This window comes from Narcine bancroftii, chromosome 1, assembly GCF_036971445.1.
Source record: "Narcine bancroftii isolate sNarBan1 chromosome 1, sNarBan1.hap1, whole genome shotgun sequence".
Lineage (NCBI taxonomy): Eukaryota > Metazoa > Chordata > Chondrichthyes > Torpediniformes > Narcinidae > Narcine > Narcine bancroftii.
The window spans coordinates 481,298,762-481,315,139 of NC_091469.1; the positions used below are offsets into that span (position 1 = coordinate 481,298,762).

A 16,378-nucleotide genomic window follows, 5' to 3' on the forward strand; every position below is an offset into this window, starting at 1 on the left:
TTTGCACAACTCGGTGACGAAGTTGCTCCAAATAAATGAACTATAATTCTCTATTCAATCATATCTTTACTGAAATCACCATTAGGCCTCCATAATAATCATAGAAAATCTTCTGATGGTACTTTCACTTGATGAAACATCAATTCAATAATTGCAGCAATCTCAATAGGCTCTTTACAAAATCTTATCAGAACACCTACTAAAGTACTTGTTAAGTCTGGACCTTGGAAAAGTTGAGAATTCAATGAAATTCCTTGAAATGATGCTCCACAATCAAATACTACACGTAGTTTCTTCTTTTGTGGATGTATAACTCCATGATGAGGTAAATACCATTTTCTACCATATGAACCTTATTGCTGCGCTAACATAGCAGAAATTTCATTTTGGTTCGCTATGAGTGATAATATATTGTCTTGTTCTTTGCTTGCGACTGGTTGTCTTGTTGTCAATGGAGCTGGCTGACCTTGAACTGGTGTCATTGGTGTTGGACATTAATATGTAAATGATGGCATTAATGGGGTTCCTTGACACGGCTGTGATGGCATTAGTGGAGATCCTTGACGTATAGCTAGCTCTTCAGTAACACGTGGTTGAGATGTCAGTTGTTGAATATGATCAACTCGCATGGTTGAACCTGGTTGAAATGCTCTTCTTTCAGGAAGATACATAAATTGTGTCTCAGGAAAGATAGAATGTCACTAGCCCTTTCCACAGGGTTGGTCATTGACATTTGATGTTAATGGCTCCTTGCTCACTAGACTCACTTCTTGTGGCTGTGGTTACCCATTGCCCTGCTGGTGGCCCCTTGGGTACTTCAGGCTGAGTGATAGATCTTGCAGAAGCCTGAGCTTTTACTTTGGCCATCTTCATAGCATGTTGTTCCTCAAGGTCTAGTCTTTTCTTTTCTCCAATAATCTTTTCGTTCTCCTTGCTGGAATTGTTGTTACTTCATTTCAGCTTCTTGCATAAGTTGCTGATTCTTCATTTCACTTTCTTGAATTAGTTGATGATTCTTCATTTCAGCTTCCATATTTTCTAAAGCATGTTTCTTCACAAACTACTCACGCCTTAGCATGCTTAGCCATTATGCTTGAAGCATGTGAAGCTGTACTTGCTCTAGATGTCTTTTAAGACTTTGAAGATCTTCCTGCACTCATCACCCTGGATTCACATCTGAACATTCAGATACTGCTGATTGAGTCTCAATCTTCAGCATTTCACTTGGTACAGCACCAGTGAGGCTTTGCAATGTACATTCATCTGTTCCAGTTCCATTAATTTCCAAACCAGCCAATGAGGTCTGCAGTACCTTAATGGAGTCTTCTTCCTGCTTGGTAGTTGAAGCCGCTTCTTCTCTGGTCACTGACTCCAACCTTCCACCAAGCTTTATCCATTCATATTGCTGGCTCAACTCACGATCAGACAGCTCTGTGAGAGGAGCTGTTTGCTTGAGGTCTTTAGCCCGATGAGACTTCTTCTTCTCTACCTTTACACTGCAGCCTAACTTCTTGGAAATGTAATCAAATTTGTACCTTGCGTGGTCCCTTTAAGAGTATTCCTGGCTGTCTTAGTTCTGTAATATTCTGCACAAACTGGCTGCGTTATCTATGTTTATAGAACACAGAATCTTGGCTTCCTGCCAATTTGCCTGGTAGCTCTCTTTGTTATCTCCAAGGTCAACAGGAGTCCTGCAAGGCTTCTTCAACTTAAAGTGCACATTTGCCGAGATGTTCTCATAGAAGTTTCCAGAATTTTATACAGACTTCCTTTAAATCTTAACTTCAGTCTTCCAACCAAATTCACAATTTTATGAAACACTTCTCTTTGAACAAATTGTAGGTGACGTATTTTGAGATTGGGAAATATTAAAAGCTGGGAAGTGTCACCTACATAAGGTGCATTCCTTAAGCTTGCTTTGGGCCTCAATGTATGAGTCCACATATCACAAATCAGAATGGGAATGCAATGGAGAATTAAAATGGCAAAGGGGATTTCAGGAGTACCCCTGCAGACTCAACAAAGGTACTACACAAAGCAATCATCCGATCTGCATTTTGGTTCCCCAGTGTAAAGACTACTTTCTCAATATCAAATGTGGTATTCTAGACAAGTGCAAGAAAATCCATGTTTCACCTAGAAAGTCTGTTTAGGTCACAGGATGGTGTGAAGGAAAGAGGTGAAAGAACAAATGCTGAATGGCCTGTGACTGAAGAGCAAGTGCCTTAAAGGGGATAGTTGATGGGAATGAAAGGGTGTAGCATGAATAAATGCTCTCACAACTGGAGGGAGAACAAATGTTTTTATTAGCTCATACCTCTGGGGAGGATCTCACAGTAGTCTTCATAAAGGTTCTGGGGAAACTAGGGTTATATGTGAGCAGATGGGGGCAGAGCAGCCGTCAGCACAACACACTACCACTGAATCACAGTTCACTGAAAGGGGCAAGAATGGAAACAAAGGAAATATTTCTGCCAAGATAAGACCATTATTGTCCAGATGATTGAATGTTTATAGAACTGTCTGCTCAAGAACAGCTGGACAATAATGGCCTTATACTGGCAGAAATACTTCCTTTGTCTCTATTCTTTTCCTTTCACTACTTAAAACTAACTTGCTCATTTCTTGGCCCAGTGAGGAGGTAAGAATAGACAGAGGAAGAGAACGAATTTTGAAAAAATTAAAATTAAGAGAGTGTAGCGATTACTCCAGTAGAGCTATTAAATCAATTCACCAGAGACGGTGGTTATTCAGCAAAGACTGTTTATTCAAACTTGCCTCTTCTTTTGTATCACTTCTGGCTCGGACACCTGGGAATGGAAGTGATGTCATCACATGCCTGTGATGCACCCAAAGGGTGTGTGGCTTAAAGTGAAGATGACAGGAGCCTCGTGCCATCTTGTAGGTGAGTACCCAACTCCCTCGTGCACTGCGATTTGGTCTGCAGCCCTGCGCGGGCTTTCGACCAGCTGCATGGGCGACAGTTGACCTACTGTGTTATGTGGCCACTCAGCCTACTACAAGAGCACTGAGATATAACAACAAAATTTGTGAGTTTCCCCTTTGCAGGAAATTACACATAAATAAGTCAGAGTGTAAGTTGTGTGTTGAACTAATCTGGATATAAAGGGTCACCCCAGCAGTCTGAATAGTGAGTGAGCTACATGGGTCTAAAGGGAGAAAAAAAATCAGACATAATGGACTCAATAGTCTATTATCAACAATAGTATTTAATCATTATGTTAAATATGGTTTATGTGACAAATGAAGGCAAGTTCTGTTCTGCTTTTGAACCACTAACTAGCAAGTGAAGATTTTAACCTAATGGTGAAACTATAAATGAAGTGAATGACACCAATGGATAATAATCTTAATGACCAACTCTGGTCATGGAGCTGGCAAGAATGTTTTACTATTGATATGGAGCTGCCAAATAGTGGCCAAAGTGCCAGATAACAATTGCACCACCCTTGTCTGTGGGCTTAATGACAAGATTACGATTGGCATGGAGTGAGTGCATAAGGGGTTAGGTTGGAGAGGGTGAGGAGAGTGGAGAAGTCAAGGCATTTGATACTGTGTCAGGAAATGAAAAGTTAAGAAAGAGAAAGAGGTCAAAAAGGACTTGGGGATTTGGAGTAACAAAGTGAATATCGTTTCATTCCTGGCTTACTTGCACAACAGGATGGAGTGATAAGAGAATGCTGATTTTGGAAACTGGAGCAAAAACAAACTGTTGGAGAATCTCAGTGGCTCAAACAGCTTCTGTGAAGGGAAAGAAATCACTGATGCTTTGCATCAAAACCCTGCATCAGGACTGAGAACATAAAGGGCAGACTGCTAGTATAAAGAGTTTTGGGTAAGCTATGAGGTAGAGCTGACAAGTGATGGTGGATCAGCATTTCCACCTTGATCTTCTTCAAATAGATATACCAGAAATTCATATCTCTTGACTTGTAAAATATTTTGTAACTAAGTTGGCATATCTTTGTATTTTGAATGCTCTTCTATGTTGGAAAGAAAAAATACAAAAGGTGATCAGAAGATATACTTGCACAACTCAATGTTAAGATGGGTTTTAATAAGCAGTAAGTGCATTCCCAGCAGGTAAAATGATTGGAATCATCAATAATTTTATTGATTAAGAAATCTAGAAGATGGCTAGTGATGGATTAGATCAAATCTCTACAATGGTTGAAGAATTAGTGCGAGGCTGAGATAGCTTGTGGTTAAATGATTTCAAGGCTAGCTTTTAGAAGATAATTATTGTATATTTTCCATTAATTCATATTTTTGTATAGTTTGTAAATCTTGCAATTTTAAATTATGTTAATAATTTAACAAATATGCACTACTTTGTGGGCAGCATTATATTTTTTCAGGGCTCACCTAGAACACTGAGCACTGCAGCAACCCTTGTTCCAGCTGCTTCACATGTATACATCCCACTGTCCTCTGGCGTGATGTCAAAGATTTTCAGTTTTGCTACATTCCAGTCTTGGTCAATAATTATATGATGACCATCAGGCTGAATCTCTTTGTCATTTCTTCTCCACAGAGCTTTGACTGGTCTGGAGTACTGACAGATAAACTCTGCTGTGTCATGCTCCTCTCTAGTAATATCTTCCATTTCACTTACTACCTCAATCGTTGGATCTGTTAATCAATATGCCACAGGAGATTTAGTCGCAGAACCATAAGAAATTCCAATAATTTAAGATTCTTATCCATACTTTAACAAATTGGTATCACAACTAGAATTAATATTTGTGATTTTTGAACTGATCAGATGATGACTTATTATATCACTGTAGTAGATTGCAAATGGTCACCTAGAAAATGTAATACTTTTAAGCTCAGAGACTGGTTAACAGAAGAGCTGTAACATTCAAAGAGCTGGTCCAAAACTCTCAGCAAGAATTTATCCAAATTAGAAAAAAAGGGATTCCATGAAATAGAAATACAATCTGTAGTTTACAAAGGAGATCAAGGAAAATGTTAAATTGGAACGTGGTGAGGGATGGTGATAAGTATGAAGACAGATGTTTTTAGGATATAGCAATGATAGAGTAAAAAGCTCACAAGAAAGGATAAAAATATTTTGAGCAAAAAGTCACATTTACTATCAAACGAACAGTAGGTATTTCTTTAGATAAACAAACAGGAAGAGGGTTGCTGAGGTAAATATATGACTTTCAAAAGACGAGGCTGGTGAATTGATCACTGGAAACATTGAAATGGTGGATTGGTTGAATCAATGTTTGGCATTAGTCTTCATTAAGGAGGACATGGGAATCATTCCTAAGATAACTGATATGCTTGTGGTGAAACATGGCATTCCATGCATGATATTACCATAATGTACAGGCTGGCCCGCCTCTGACTCTATAACTCCTCCCTATAAGATTCCACAATAAAGGCTGTTTGCCTTAGTCTGCCTCCTCCATACCAGCTTTGGAACCTAGACAGCAGCATGTGAATACGTGCCTGTCATTTAAGGTTATTAAAGCCTTTAATCACTCACTTTGAGTCTACTTTTCATTATTGATTGTTCATTAATTTAATAACCTAACCTGCTATGGACAAGGAAATTCATGTGGAGAAGCTGTAGACCAATTCCAGGGAACCAGAGGCCTCTGTTAAGTTCAACATGGCTGTACTGCCTGAATGCTTAAATGAGGCACAACAAGATCACAGGGGATGGAGATAAGTATGATCTACTCTTCTCATTGGTCAGCCACTGAGCTTACCAAATAATCCATGATTATGAACAAGTACAATGACGTGATGGCCCTACTGCGGCAGCAGTACCATGACCCTATAAACTTGATGTATGCTCATTACCTTCTGATCACTTGACGCCAGTCCTCTGGTGAGTCTGTCGGTGAATTTTTGAGGGCCATGCTGGAGCTGGGTCGAGCCTGTGGGTGTGTAGATATGACAGTTGCCGTCTACCAAGAGCTCATCCGTAACAGGTTAGTGGCAAGATTTCATTCAAATCATATCAGAGAGACTCCTGGAGAAAGGTAATAGGACCCTATAGGAAGTCATGTGGCTGGCGCGATTGCTTAAAACCATATAACCGTAGCAACTGTGTCACAGTACGAAATGAAGAATGAGAAAATGATCATACGTTGTTGAGTTGAAGTTCAGTAGAAGTTAATTTTTTTAAACAGTCACACGCAGCTTTTTAAAACCCCCGCACGTGCCAAATGACGTCATCACATTGTGACATCATGATGCCACTCTGATCCTCCTGAGCCAGTTTGATTAAGCCTCTAGTGAGCTGCTATGTGAAAGAACAGGTGAAAGGTTAAACCTCTAGTGCCATTACTGCCCACCACTATTGGGCGGTCGTCCACGTCTTCACATCAGGGGTCATGACAACAGCCAACCAAGGTCGAGATGAGCAGGCTTTAGTCAGTCAATCGTAGAAGTCTCTGAATGCCCTCCAATGTCCAGTACACAAGTTGTACAATTGTTTTGTAGTACTCTGAAGGGGCCCTCACATGACCTCTGAAAGGGTGGCCCATGTGCACCTCTACAAACAAACACAAACTCTCAGTCCCGAAGTTCCTTTGGGAACTTGGACCAATTTTCCTAGTGGCTTCCACAGTCTTCAGTCAGTGGCACCTCCTGTCTGTGTGCTCCCCAGGTACAATGATCAGGGCTACATAAACCAACTCTGCCAATGAGGAGTTGAGATCCTCCTTGGGTGCCATTCTATTATGAGGATACAGGGCAGCTCATCTACCCAATCAGATCCCTGGAGGCAAGCCATCAGTGCAGCTTTCACGTGCCCATGGAACTGTTCCAACAGGTCATTCGACTGCGGGTGGTGGGCTGTTGTGTGGTGGAGCTGCATTCCCAGCAGTTACGACAAAACATCCCAGAGTCCAGAGGTAAACTGTGGGCCTCTGTTGGAGGTGACGTGTGTGGGTAGGCCGAACCGACATACCCAGGCAGAAATAAAAGTTCTGGCACGTGAATCAGTCGATGAGTCCATCACAGGAAACACCTCCAGCCAACAATGTCAACAATGGTCAAATCTGCGCTACAGTGCCTTTGCACTTTCGCAGATTGGCAGTCCATGTACGTCTTTGCCCAATATGTTACCTGCTTTTTGAGTCCATGCCACGCAAACTTGTCAGCTATCAGGAAGACCATCATTGAAATTAAAGGATGGGACAGTCATGAATGGTATCGAAAATGCAACGTCTCTACGCAGCAGGGAAGATAGGGCGAGGTTGACCTGTGCAAACATCGCACAGGAGAGCGGTACCTTGCGGCCCAAAAGCTACATCTTTGAGTTGCAGGCTCGTGACAGCAGTTCTGCAAGTCGGGAGTTTTTCACTCTGGTGCTGAGCTTTGGCAAGCACCAAGAAATCTACATCTGGAGGGAGGGTATGTACTGCTTGAACTGAAGAGTGGGACAAGGCATCAGCCACCACATTACTCTAACTGGAGATATGTTTAATCCTGGTTGAAAACTCAGATACGTAAGATAGGTGGTGTTGCTTGTGGGCTGACCAGGGATCTGATGCCTTCGCGAAGGCGAACATTAGCAGTTGGTGGACAGTAAAAACCATGAAGTCGCTGCCTTCCAAAAAAATTATGGAAGTGTCTGACCACTAGGTACAGCGCCAGCAATTCCCTATTGAATGTGCTGTATTTCATTTCTGGAAGGTGGAGGTTCCAACTAAAAAATTGCTAGAGGCTTCCATTGTCCATTGGTGTACTGTTTCAAGATCCCACCGATTGCCGTGTCAGAGTCGTTTATCGTCAAGGCATTTGGTGCATCCATTTGTGGATGCAACAGCAATGTTGCCTTTGCTTGGGCGTCTTTGGTCTGCTGGAATGCTACTGCCGTCTCCCTTGTCCACTCAAGTTCTTGGGAATCACTGGACATGAGATCAAAGAGGGGTTTCATAATATAAGCTGCAGAGAGTAGAAAGTGACAATAGAAAATGACCATCCCCTCAAATTGCTGGAGTCCTTTGATGGTATCGGGCTTCATGAATTTGAGGATGGCATGTACCTTACAAGCATTCTGATCTGATGTCCCATGAACTCAATAGAGGACTTCCCAAATTTGCACTTGGCAGGGTTCACAGTTAGCCTGAACTCTTGTAGGCGGCAGCAGAATAAACACAGATGCTGCGTGTTCTCCTTGTGGGCGTGGCTAGCGACGAATATGTTGTCAAAATATTTGAAAAGGAAGTCCTTGCCATGCCCCATCAGTTGCTGGAATGTTTGTGCAGCACATTTTTGAGCCCAAAAGGCATTCTCAAAAATTCAAAGAGGCCGAATGGTGTTATGATGGTAATCTTGGGCACATCCTCTAGGTTTACAGGTATTTGGTGGTACTGTTATGGGCCCAAAGGACCCCAAAACTCGGCAAATAGAAATTCACCAAGTCAAATGGTTACTTAAAGTTATTTTTAATTTTCTTTAAACATAAAAACAGGATCAAACTTTAACTTCTTACTATTAACAACTTAATTCCCTTTTAATTCTAAGTGCTTGTGTATATAACATGTAAATTCAGAAAAGTTCTTTGATCACAGTCCAATCTCACTTCTCACTCCTCCAAGTTTCCGGTATCAGGCAATTCTTATACAAAATTTAACATTTATGAATTTACACCAAGTTCTGGTACTTAAATGGTTACCGCTCAGAGATTCATTGCTCACTGGACACACATAAACTGATTCCCTCCGATCAGCCACTTCAGTGTCTTGCCAAATAAACTTTCCCCATCAGGGTGAAGTGATAAACTCTTCTTCCAGGTCACCACCAAGTTCCTCTTGTTTCCCTTATTTCAGGTGAAGCACTCGAGCTAGCCATTTCCAGGGTTTTTCAATAGGCTGCATTCAGAACTCACAACCCGTCTTCAAAATGGGTTTTAAACAAGTTGCCAGCTTCCAAAAAAAATTGTCAAACTCAAACTGAATTCTCTCTCTCTCTCTCTTATAGAGAAAGCCTGTTTTGTCTTTGTTCTCTCTCTGCTTGTAAAACCACATGACCTTCTTAGACAGCAAACTGCAACCAGACAGATTGTGGCATCCGACCCAAACTTCTGTGCCTGTTCATCTGTGGCTTTCAAAACAATAATCCATTACTCTACACAGCATGTCCAATTAACACCTACTTGTGAAGTTTCTTGGGCTCAGGTTCTTCTATTTACTCCTCCTTATGAAAACCTTTAGCAAAGCAGCTTTTATTGTCTTTACTTGCATTTTAAATGAGATCAGTTTTGTGAAGCGCTTGTGTTTGTTTGTGACCTGCACTAAATCCCCACAATCTATCTCCTTTAAAAAAAAATCTATGTTATATTATATAAATATAATATATAATATATCTGTCACAGTACCCACGTACCAAGTCAACTTTAGAAAATACCCTGGCCCCATGAAGATTAGTCCTGTATATGGAGCACAGGGTAGCAGTCTGCAGTGGTAGGGTCGTTGAGTCACCTGTAATCCCCGCAAGGTCTCAAGCCTCCTCCGTAGCAGGGAAGCCCACAAGCTATCAGATCTGTGTATGATTCTAAGTTCCTCCATTTTGTGGAACTCTTGTTTTGCAAGCCGGAACTTGTCAGGTGGCAGGCTTTTGGCATGTAGAGGAGGTCCTTGGGTGAGGATGTGGTGTGTGACACCATGTTTGGGTGTGGCAGTGGAGAAGTGGAGAGTGACATTGTTTGGAAAGTCCACAAGAAGTTTCACAAATTCATTGTTTGAGTACTCTACGGCCTGTAGTTTGGCTTTTCCAAGGCGGTAAGTCTGGAACATTGTGGTGTTCACAAACCGGCGCCCTTTTAAGTCCACCATCAGTGAGTGGGATCTGAGAAAGTTGGCATCCAGCAATGGCTGGGACACAGCAGCAAGAATGAACCTCCATGTGAACTTATTGTTACTGAATTTCAGGGATATAGCCCATGTGTTCATTATCTCTGAAGTGGCACGGTCCCCCAGGTCATCAATATGGAGGGGCCATACAGCTCAATCATGTTGTGAGAGACCATAAGTCCAGAGAAGGAGGGCTTATAGGGGTTCATACTTGCCGAGAGCTAGTGGGTCCCAAAGGAAATGCATGACTCGATTGGCCATGTGCTGTTTGAGGGTGCTTACCACATGATAGTTCTTAGTGCCGTCCACTTCTACCTTATGAATGTGGAACTGCACCTCAGCTTGCCCGAACCAAACTTCAGGTTGAGTGGTGCAAAAGACAAACTGTTTGAGCGAAACCACTACACTGTCCACACTGGGTCCAAAAATCCATTTGGGCCTGTCAGGGTCACCAATGTGGCAACTGTGTCGCAGTGCGACATGAAGAATGAGAAAGTAATCAAATGTGGTCAAGTTGAAGTTCAGTAAAAGATGGGTTTTTTTAAACAGTCACATGAAGCTTTTTAGAACCCTATGTGTTCCAAATTATGTCATCGCTACATCCTGAGCCAGTTCAATTAAGCCTCCAGTGAGCTGCTACAGAACCATAGAACGTTACAGCACAGAAAAACAGGTCATTTGACCCTTCTGATCTTTGCTGACAAATAAAACTAGATAGTCCATTGATATGCTCTCATTTCATAATCTTCCAGACCTCTCTTATCCATATATTTATCCAATTTATTTTTAAAACTGCATCACTACATCAGATGACAGCTCAATCCACACTCCTTCCACTCTCTCAGTGAAAAACTTACCCCAAATGTTCCCTTTATACCTCTCACCTTTTAGCCTAAAGCTATGACCTCTTGTATTTATCTCCCCCAATCTAAGTGGAAACATCCTACTCACATCTACTCTGTCTATATCCCTCATAATCTTACAAACCTCTATCAAGTCTCCCTTCATTCTTTTTTGTTCCAAGGAGTATAGTCCTACCTGTTCAATCTTTACCAGTAACTCAATTCCTGAAGACCAGACAACATCTTAGTAAATCTTCTCTGCATTCTTTCAATCTTATTGACATCTTTTCTGCTGCTGGGCGACTAGATCTGCACACAATATTCTAAGTGTGGTCTCACCATTGAATTGAATAACTTCATCATAACATCAATGAATTGAATAACTTCGACATAATATCCCAACTTCTATACCTAATACTTTATAAAGGCTAAGATGCCAAAAGCTTTCTTTACAACCCCGTCCACATATGATGTCACCTTCAGGGAACAATGTATATGTATTCCCAGATCTCTTTGCTGCTGCGCACTCCTCCATGGCCTACAATTTACTGTATACGTCCTACTCTGATTCGCTCTTCCAAAGTGCAACACCTCGCACTTATTTCTTTGTGTCATCAGCAAACTTGCTGATCCAATTCACCACGTTACAATCTAGGTCATTTACATAGATAACAAACAATAATGGTCCCAACACAGGTCCCTGAGGCACAGCACTTGACACGGGCCTCCAGTCTGAGAAACAACCATCCACCACTATTCTCTGGCTTCTCCCATCGAATCCATTTCACCATGAATACTAGCATCTGAACCTTCCTGACTAACCTGCCATGTGGGACCTAAGAAGATCACATCCACAGCCTGTCCTTCATCAACTTTCCTAGTAATCTCCTTGAAAAATTCTACAAGATTGGGTAAACACAACCTACCATGCACAAAGCCATGTTGACTATCCTTAATCAATTTCTGACTGTCCAAGTAATTGTATATTCAATCTCATAGAACACCTTCCAATAATGTACGTACAACTGACGTCAGCCTCATTGGCCTATAATTTCCAGAGTTATTTTTGGAGCCTTTTTAAAACAATGGAACAATTTAAGCTACCCTCCAATCCTCCGGCACCACACCCGTGGCGAAAGACATTTTAAATATTTCTCCCAGAGCCCCTGCAATTTCTACACTAGCTTCACTCAAGGTCCGAACAAATATCTTGTCAGGCCCTGGGGATTAATCCAAGCTTATTTGCTTTAAGACAGCAAGCACTTCCTCCTCTGTAGGTTCCATGACCTCACTGCTTGTTTTCCTTATTTCCCACACATCTGTGTCAGCTTCCTGAGTGAATACTGATGGGAGAAAAAAACACATTTAAGATCTTCCCCATCTCTTCCGGCTCCATATAAAGCCAACAATTCTGATCATCAAGGGGACCAATTTTGTCCCTTACTATCCTTTTGCTCTTAATATACCTGTAGAAACCCTTAGGATTTTCCTGCACATTTTCTGCCAAAGCAACCTTGTCTTTTTTTACCCTTCTTGATTTCTTTCTTGAGGTTTTTCTTGCATTTTTATATAGATTTCAGATTTATTGTCAGAATACAGACATGATATTACATACAACCCTGAGATTACTTGTTTCCTGTGGGTGCAGCAGAACTACTACTAACTGGTAGTGCAAAAAAAAACTGTCCACAGTGTAACCATAAAAATGTAAACATAATGAATGTAAACAAACTGACTGTGCAATACAGAGAGAACAAAAGAAAATTATTAAGGTGCACAAGTAAGAATCCTTAAGTGAGTCTCTGACTGAGTTTGTCATTGAGGAGTCTGTACTATAGACTATCAGTAGTCTATAATACAACCTTATGAGTGTGGTCATTCCTTTCCCATGGTGGAGGGGTGGCAGCTGTTCCTGAACCTGCTGGTGCAAGTTTTGTGACACATATACCAGTGCAAGGACAGAGTGTGAGCTGGGTGGTGTGGGTCTTTGATGATTACTGCTGCATTCTCTGTAGATGTACTCAATTGTGGGGAGGATTTTGCCTGTAATATCCTGGGCTGTGTCCACTACCTTTTGGAGGGCTTTATACTCAGGGATATTGGTGTTCCCATACCAGACTGTGATATAACTGGTCAGCATACTTTCCACCACACCTCTGTAGAAATTTGCCAGAGTTTCTGGTGTCAAACCAAACCTCCACAAACTCTTGAGGAAGTAGAGCCACTGACGTGCTTTCTTCACTATGCCGTATGCCTCAAGAGGCTAATTTGCTCATGTTTCCTATACCTGCTATACACCTCCCTTCTTCCAAACAAGATCCCAAATATCTCCTGACAGGAACATACAAATTCTGCACTCTCAAAATTTCACCTTTGAAGGTCCTCCACTTACCTCGCATATCCTTGCCTGAAAACAACTTATTCTAATCCATGCATTCCAGATCCTCTCTCATTTCCTCAAAATTAGCTTCTAGCCTATTTAGAATCTCAACTTGAGGCCCAGACCTATCCTTCTCCATAATTTTGAAACTAATGGCATTATGATCAATGGACCCAAAAATGTTCCCCTACACATACTTCTGTCACCTGTCCTGTCTCGTTCCCTAAAAGGAGATCCAGTATGGGAGCCCCAGTCAATATGTCACCTTATGTTTCCTGCAGATGTCTGCTCTCTCTCTACAGATTTGCTCTTCTAATTCTCATTGACTATCAGTAGTCTATAATACAACCTTATGAGTGTGGTCATTCCTTTCCCATTCCTCAGCACCACCCATATTGCCTCAGTAGATGAGCCCTCTGGTCTGTCCTGCCTGAGCACAACTGTGATATTTTCCCTGAGCAATGCCACTCCCCCTTTAATCCCCCTGTTCTATTGCATCTAAAGCAATGGACAACCAGAACATTGAGCTGCCAGTCCTGCCCCTCCTGAAACTAAGTTTCACTAATGGCCACAATGTCATAATTCCATGGGCCAATCCACGCTCTAACCTCATCTGTCTTTTCTACAACACTCCTTGCATTGAAATAGATATACTTTAGAAAATCTCCACTGCATACAACCCATTGACTTCTAACAGTGCATGTAACTCCATATAATCTTTTTCCTCTTCCATTACCCTATCCTCTCTGGAACTCTGGTTCCCATCCCCCTTCAAATCTCTGACTCTCATACTCCTGCTAATCTGCAAACACACCGGAGCAGCACTAGCAAACCTTCCCGCAAAGATATTACTTCCTCTGCAGTTAAGATGCAAACTGTCCTGTTGGAACAGGTCCCACCTTCCACAGAAGCAAGCCAAATGATCCAGAAACCTGAAGCCATCCCTCCTGCACCATGCCTTTAGCTACATGTTAAGCTGCATTTTCCTCCTATTTCTAAACTCAATAGCATATGCCATGAGAAACAATCCTGAGATCACAACCCTGGAGATCCTATCCTTCAACCTAGCACTTAACTTCCTGCACTGCCCTTACAAGATTTCCACACCTTTCCTACCCATGTCATTGCTCCCTAGATGGACCACAACATCTGACTGCTCACCCTCTCTCCTGAGAATGTGTGAACTCAATCTGAGATATCTCGGACCCTGGCACCAGGGAGGCAAAATACCATCCGGGATACTCGATCTCTTCCACAGAACCTCATCTGTCCCCCTAATTATGGAATCCCCTATCACCACAGCTTGCTTCTTCCCCTCTCTTCCCTTCTTAGCCATTGAACCAGATTCCATGCTAAAGACCTGGTCACCATGGCTTGTCCCTAGTAGATCGTCCCCCCCCAACAGTATCCAAAATGATGTACTTGTTATCGAAGGGAACGGCCACAGGGGTGCCCTTCTCTGTGTGATAGTGTCCCTGTAACTTCTATCTATCACCCTCACTGCCTCCTGAATAATCCAGCTAGTGAGTTAATTTAACTCCTTCAGTCGGCTTATCATGAGCTGCAGCTGGATGCACTTCTCGTAGATGAAGTCATCAGGGATACTGCTGGCTTCCCTGACAACTCACATTCTGCAAGAGGAGCATTCCCCTGCCTTGGCTGCCATTCCCACTATTTATGACTAGAGGAACAAAATATATAATATATAAAACCTGCCCCTAACTGTGCCTGACTACTGAATACTTTTTGTTCCTTGAAAAAGGTTGCCCTTTCTTACTTCAACTCCTACTATTCCTCGCCTCTTACCTTTTCTCGCTGAAGCCTGTTGAGTCAAAGCCTTACCACTCTCAGTTCACTCCAATGATGAACCCTCTGAGTAAAGTCCAGAGGGTTCTATGTTTCTAATGCATGAATTACAAAAAGTTAACAGGCAAGTCCAAGAAGCAGTCAAAAAGACAAATGGCATCTTAGTCTTTACTATGAAGGGGTTGGAATTAAAGAATAGGGATGTTCTGCTACAATTGTACAAAGTGTTGGTGATGCCAGACCAGGAATAGTTTAGATCTCTTTACATTAAAACAAAAGTTATAGTAGTATGGGAAGGCAGATAAAGAAGATTAACCAGGCTATTTCCTGGGATGAGAGGATGGTCCAATCAAGAGAGGTAAGACCCTATCACCCTATCACCTTGTGCAGCAACTTGAGTGATGTATAGACTTGGACCCCAAGATCCTTTTATTTCTCCAAACTGCTAGGAATCTTCCCATTATCCACATACTTCACCTTCAAGATGGAATTTCCAAAAGTCCATTACTTCATACTGCCCCAGATTGAACGCCATCTGCCATTTCTTCACCCAACTTGGCATCCCATTCTAATCTATGACAATTTTCAACACCACCCACAATAACTCCTACCTTGTGAATATCTGCAACCTACAGACCCATCCCTCCACCTCTTTGTCCATCATTTATAAAAATAAATCACACAAACCAGGAATCTCAAAATAGATCCCATGGAATACCATAAGTCACCAACACCTGTGGGTCAGCCTATTCTGAATTTATGGAGTCAAATTTCAATGGATCCAATGCTTCATGACTTTCTGGATGAGGAACCTTGTTAAATACCTTATTAAATCCATGTGTACAATATCCACTGCCATCAATTTCTTTTGTCACCTCCTTGAAAAACTCAATTAGGCTCATGAGGCTCAATCTTTTGTATTATGGAGGTGTCAGTCATTATTACCAGATCACAAGATGTAAGTAGGCCCATTGGCCCATTTGCCCATCAAGTCTGCTTTGCCATTCTAATCATGAGCTGATCCATCCATCCACTCAGCCCCACTTCCCGGTTTTCTCTCCATAACCTTTGATGCCCTGATTAATCAAATACCTGTCAATCTCATCCTTAAATACATTCAACGACCCCGCTTCCACAGCTGCTTGTGGCAACAAGTTCCACAGACTCACAACCCTCTGATTAAAGAGATATTTCTGCATCTGTTTTAAATTGACAGCTTTTTATCCTGAAATTATGCCCTCTTGTCCTAGAATCTCCTACCATGGGAAACATCCTTACCAAATCTACTCTATCCAGGCCTTTCAGCATTCAAAATGCCTCAATGAGGCCACCCACCCCTCATCCTCCAACGAGTACAGCCCAAAAGCAGTCAATAGTTCTCATATATTTACCCTTTAATTCCTGGTATTATTCTAGAAAAACTTCTCTGAACTCTCTCCAATGCCAGCATACCTTCTCTCAAATACAGCACCCTAAACTGTACACAATTCTCAAAGTGAGGGCTC

The 16,378-nt window shown here is 41.9% G+C and overlaps 1 protein-coding gene across 14 annotated transcripts in view; it reads right to left on the reverse strand.

Annotated features, from left to right (window-relative positions):
• Window positions 1–16,378, reverse strand: part of LOC138751919 (obscurin-like) — a 755,203-nt gene that overhangs the window by 273,474 nt on the left and 465,351 nt on the right. For 13 of the 14 annotated variants that reach the window (XM_069914878.1, XM_069914879.1, XM_069914886.1 and 10 more), the window contains one exon: window positions 4,387–4,653. The exons of the other annotated variant lie outside the window; for it this stretch is intronic. In XM_069914878.1, the coding sequence (XP_069770979.1) occupies window positions 4,387–4,653 (267 nt within the window). The remainder of the gene's footprint in view (window positions 1–4,386; window positions 4,654–16,378) is intronic. 14 annotated transcript variants of the gene reach the window in all.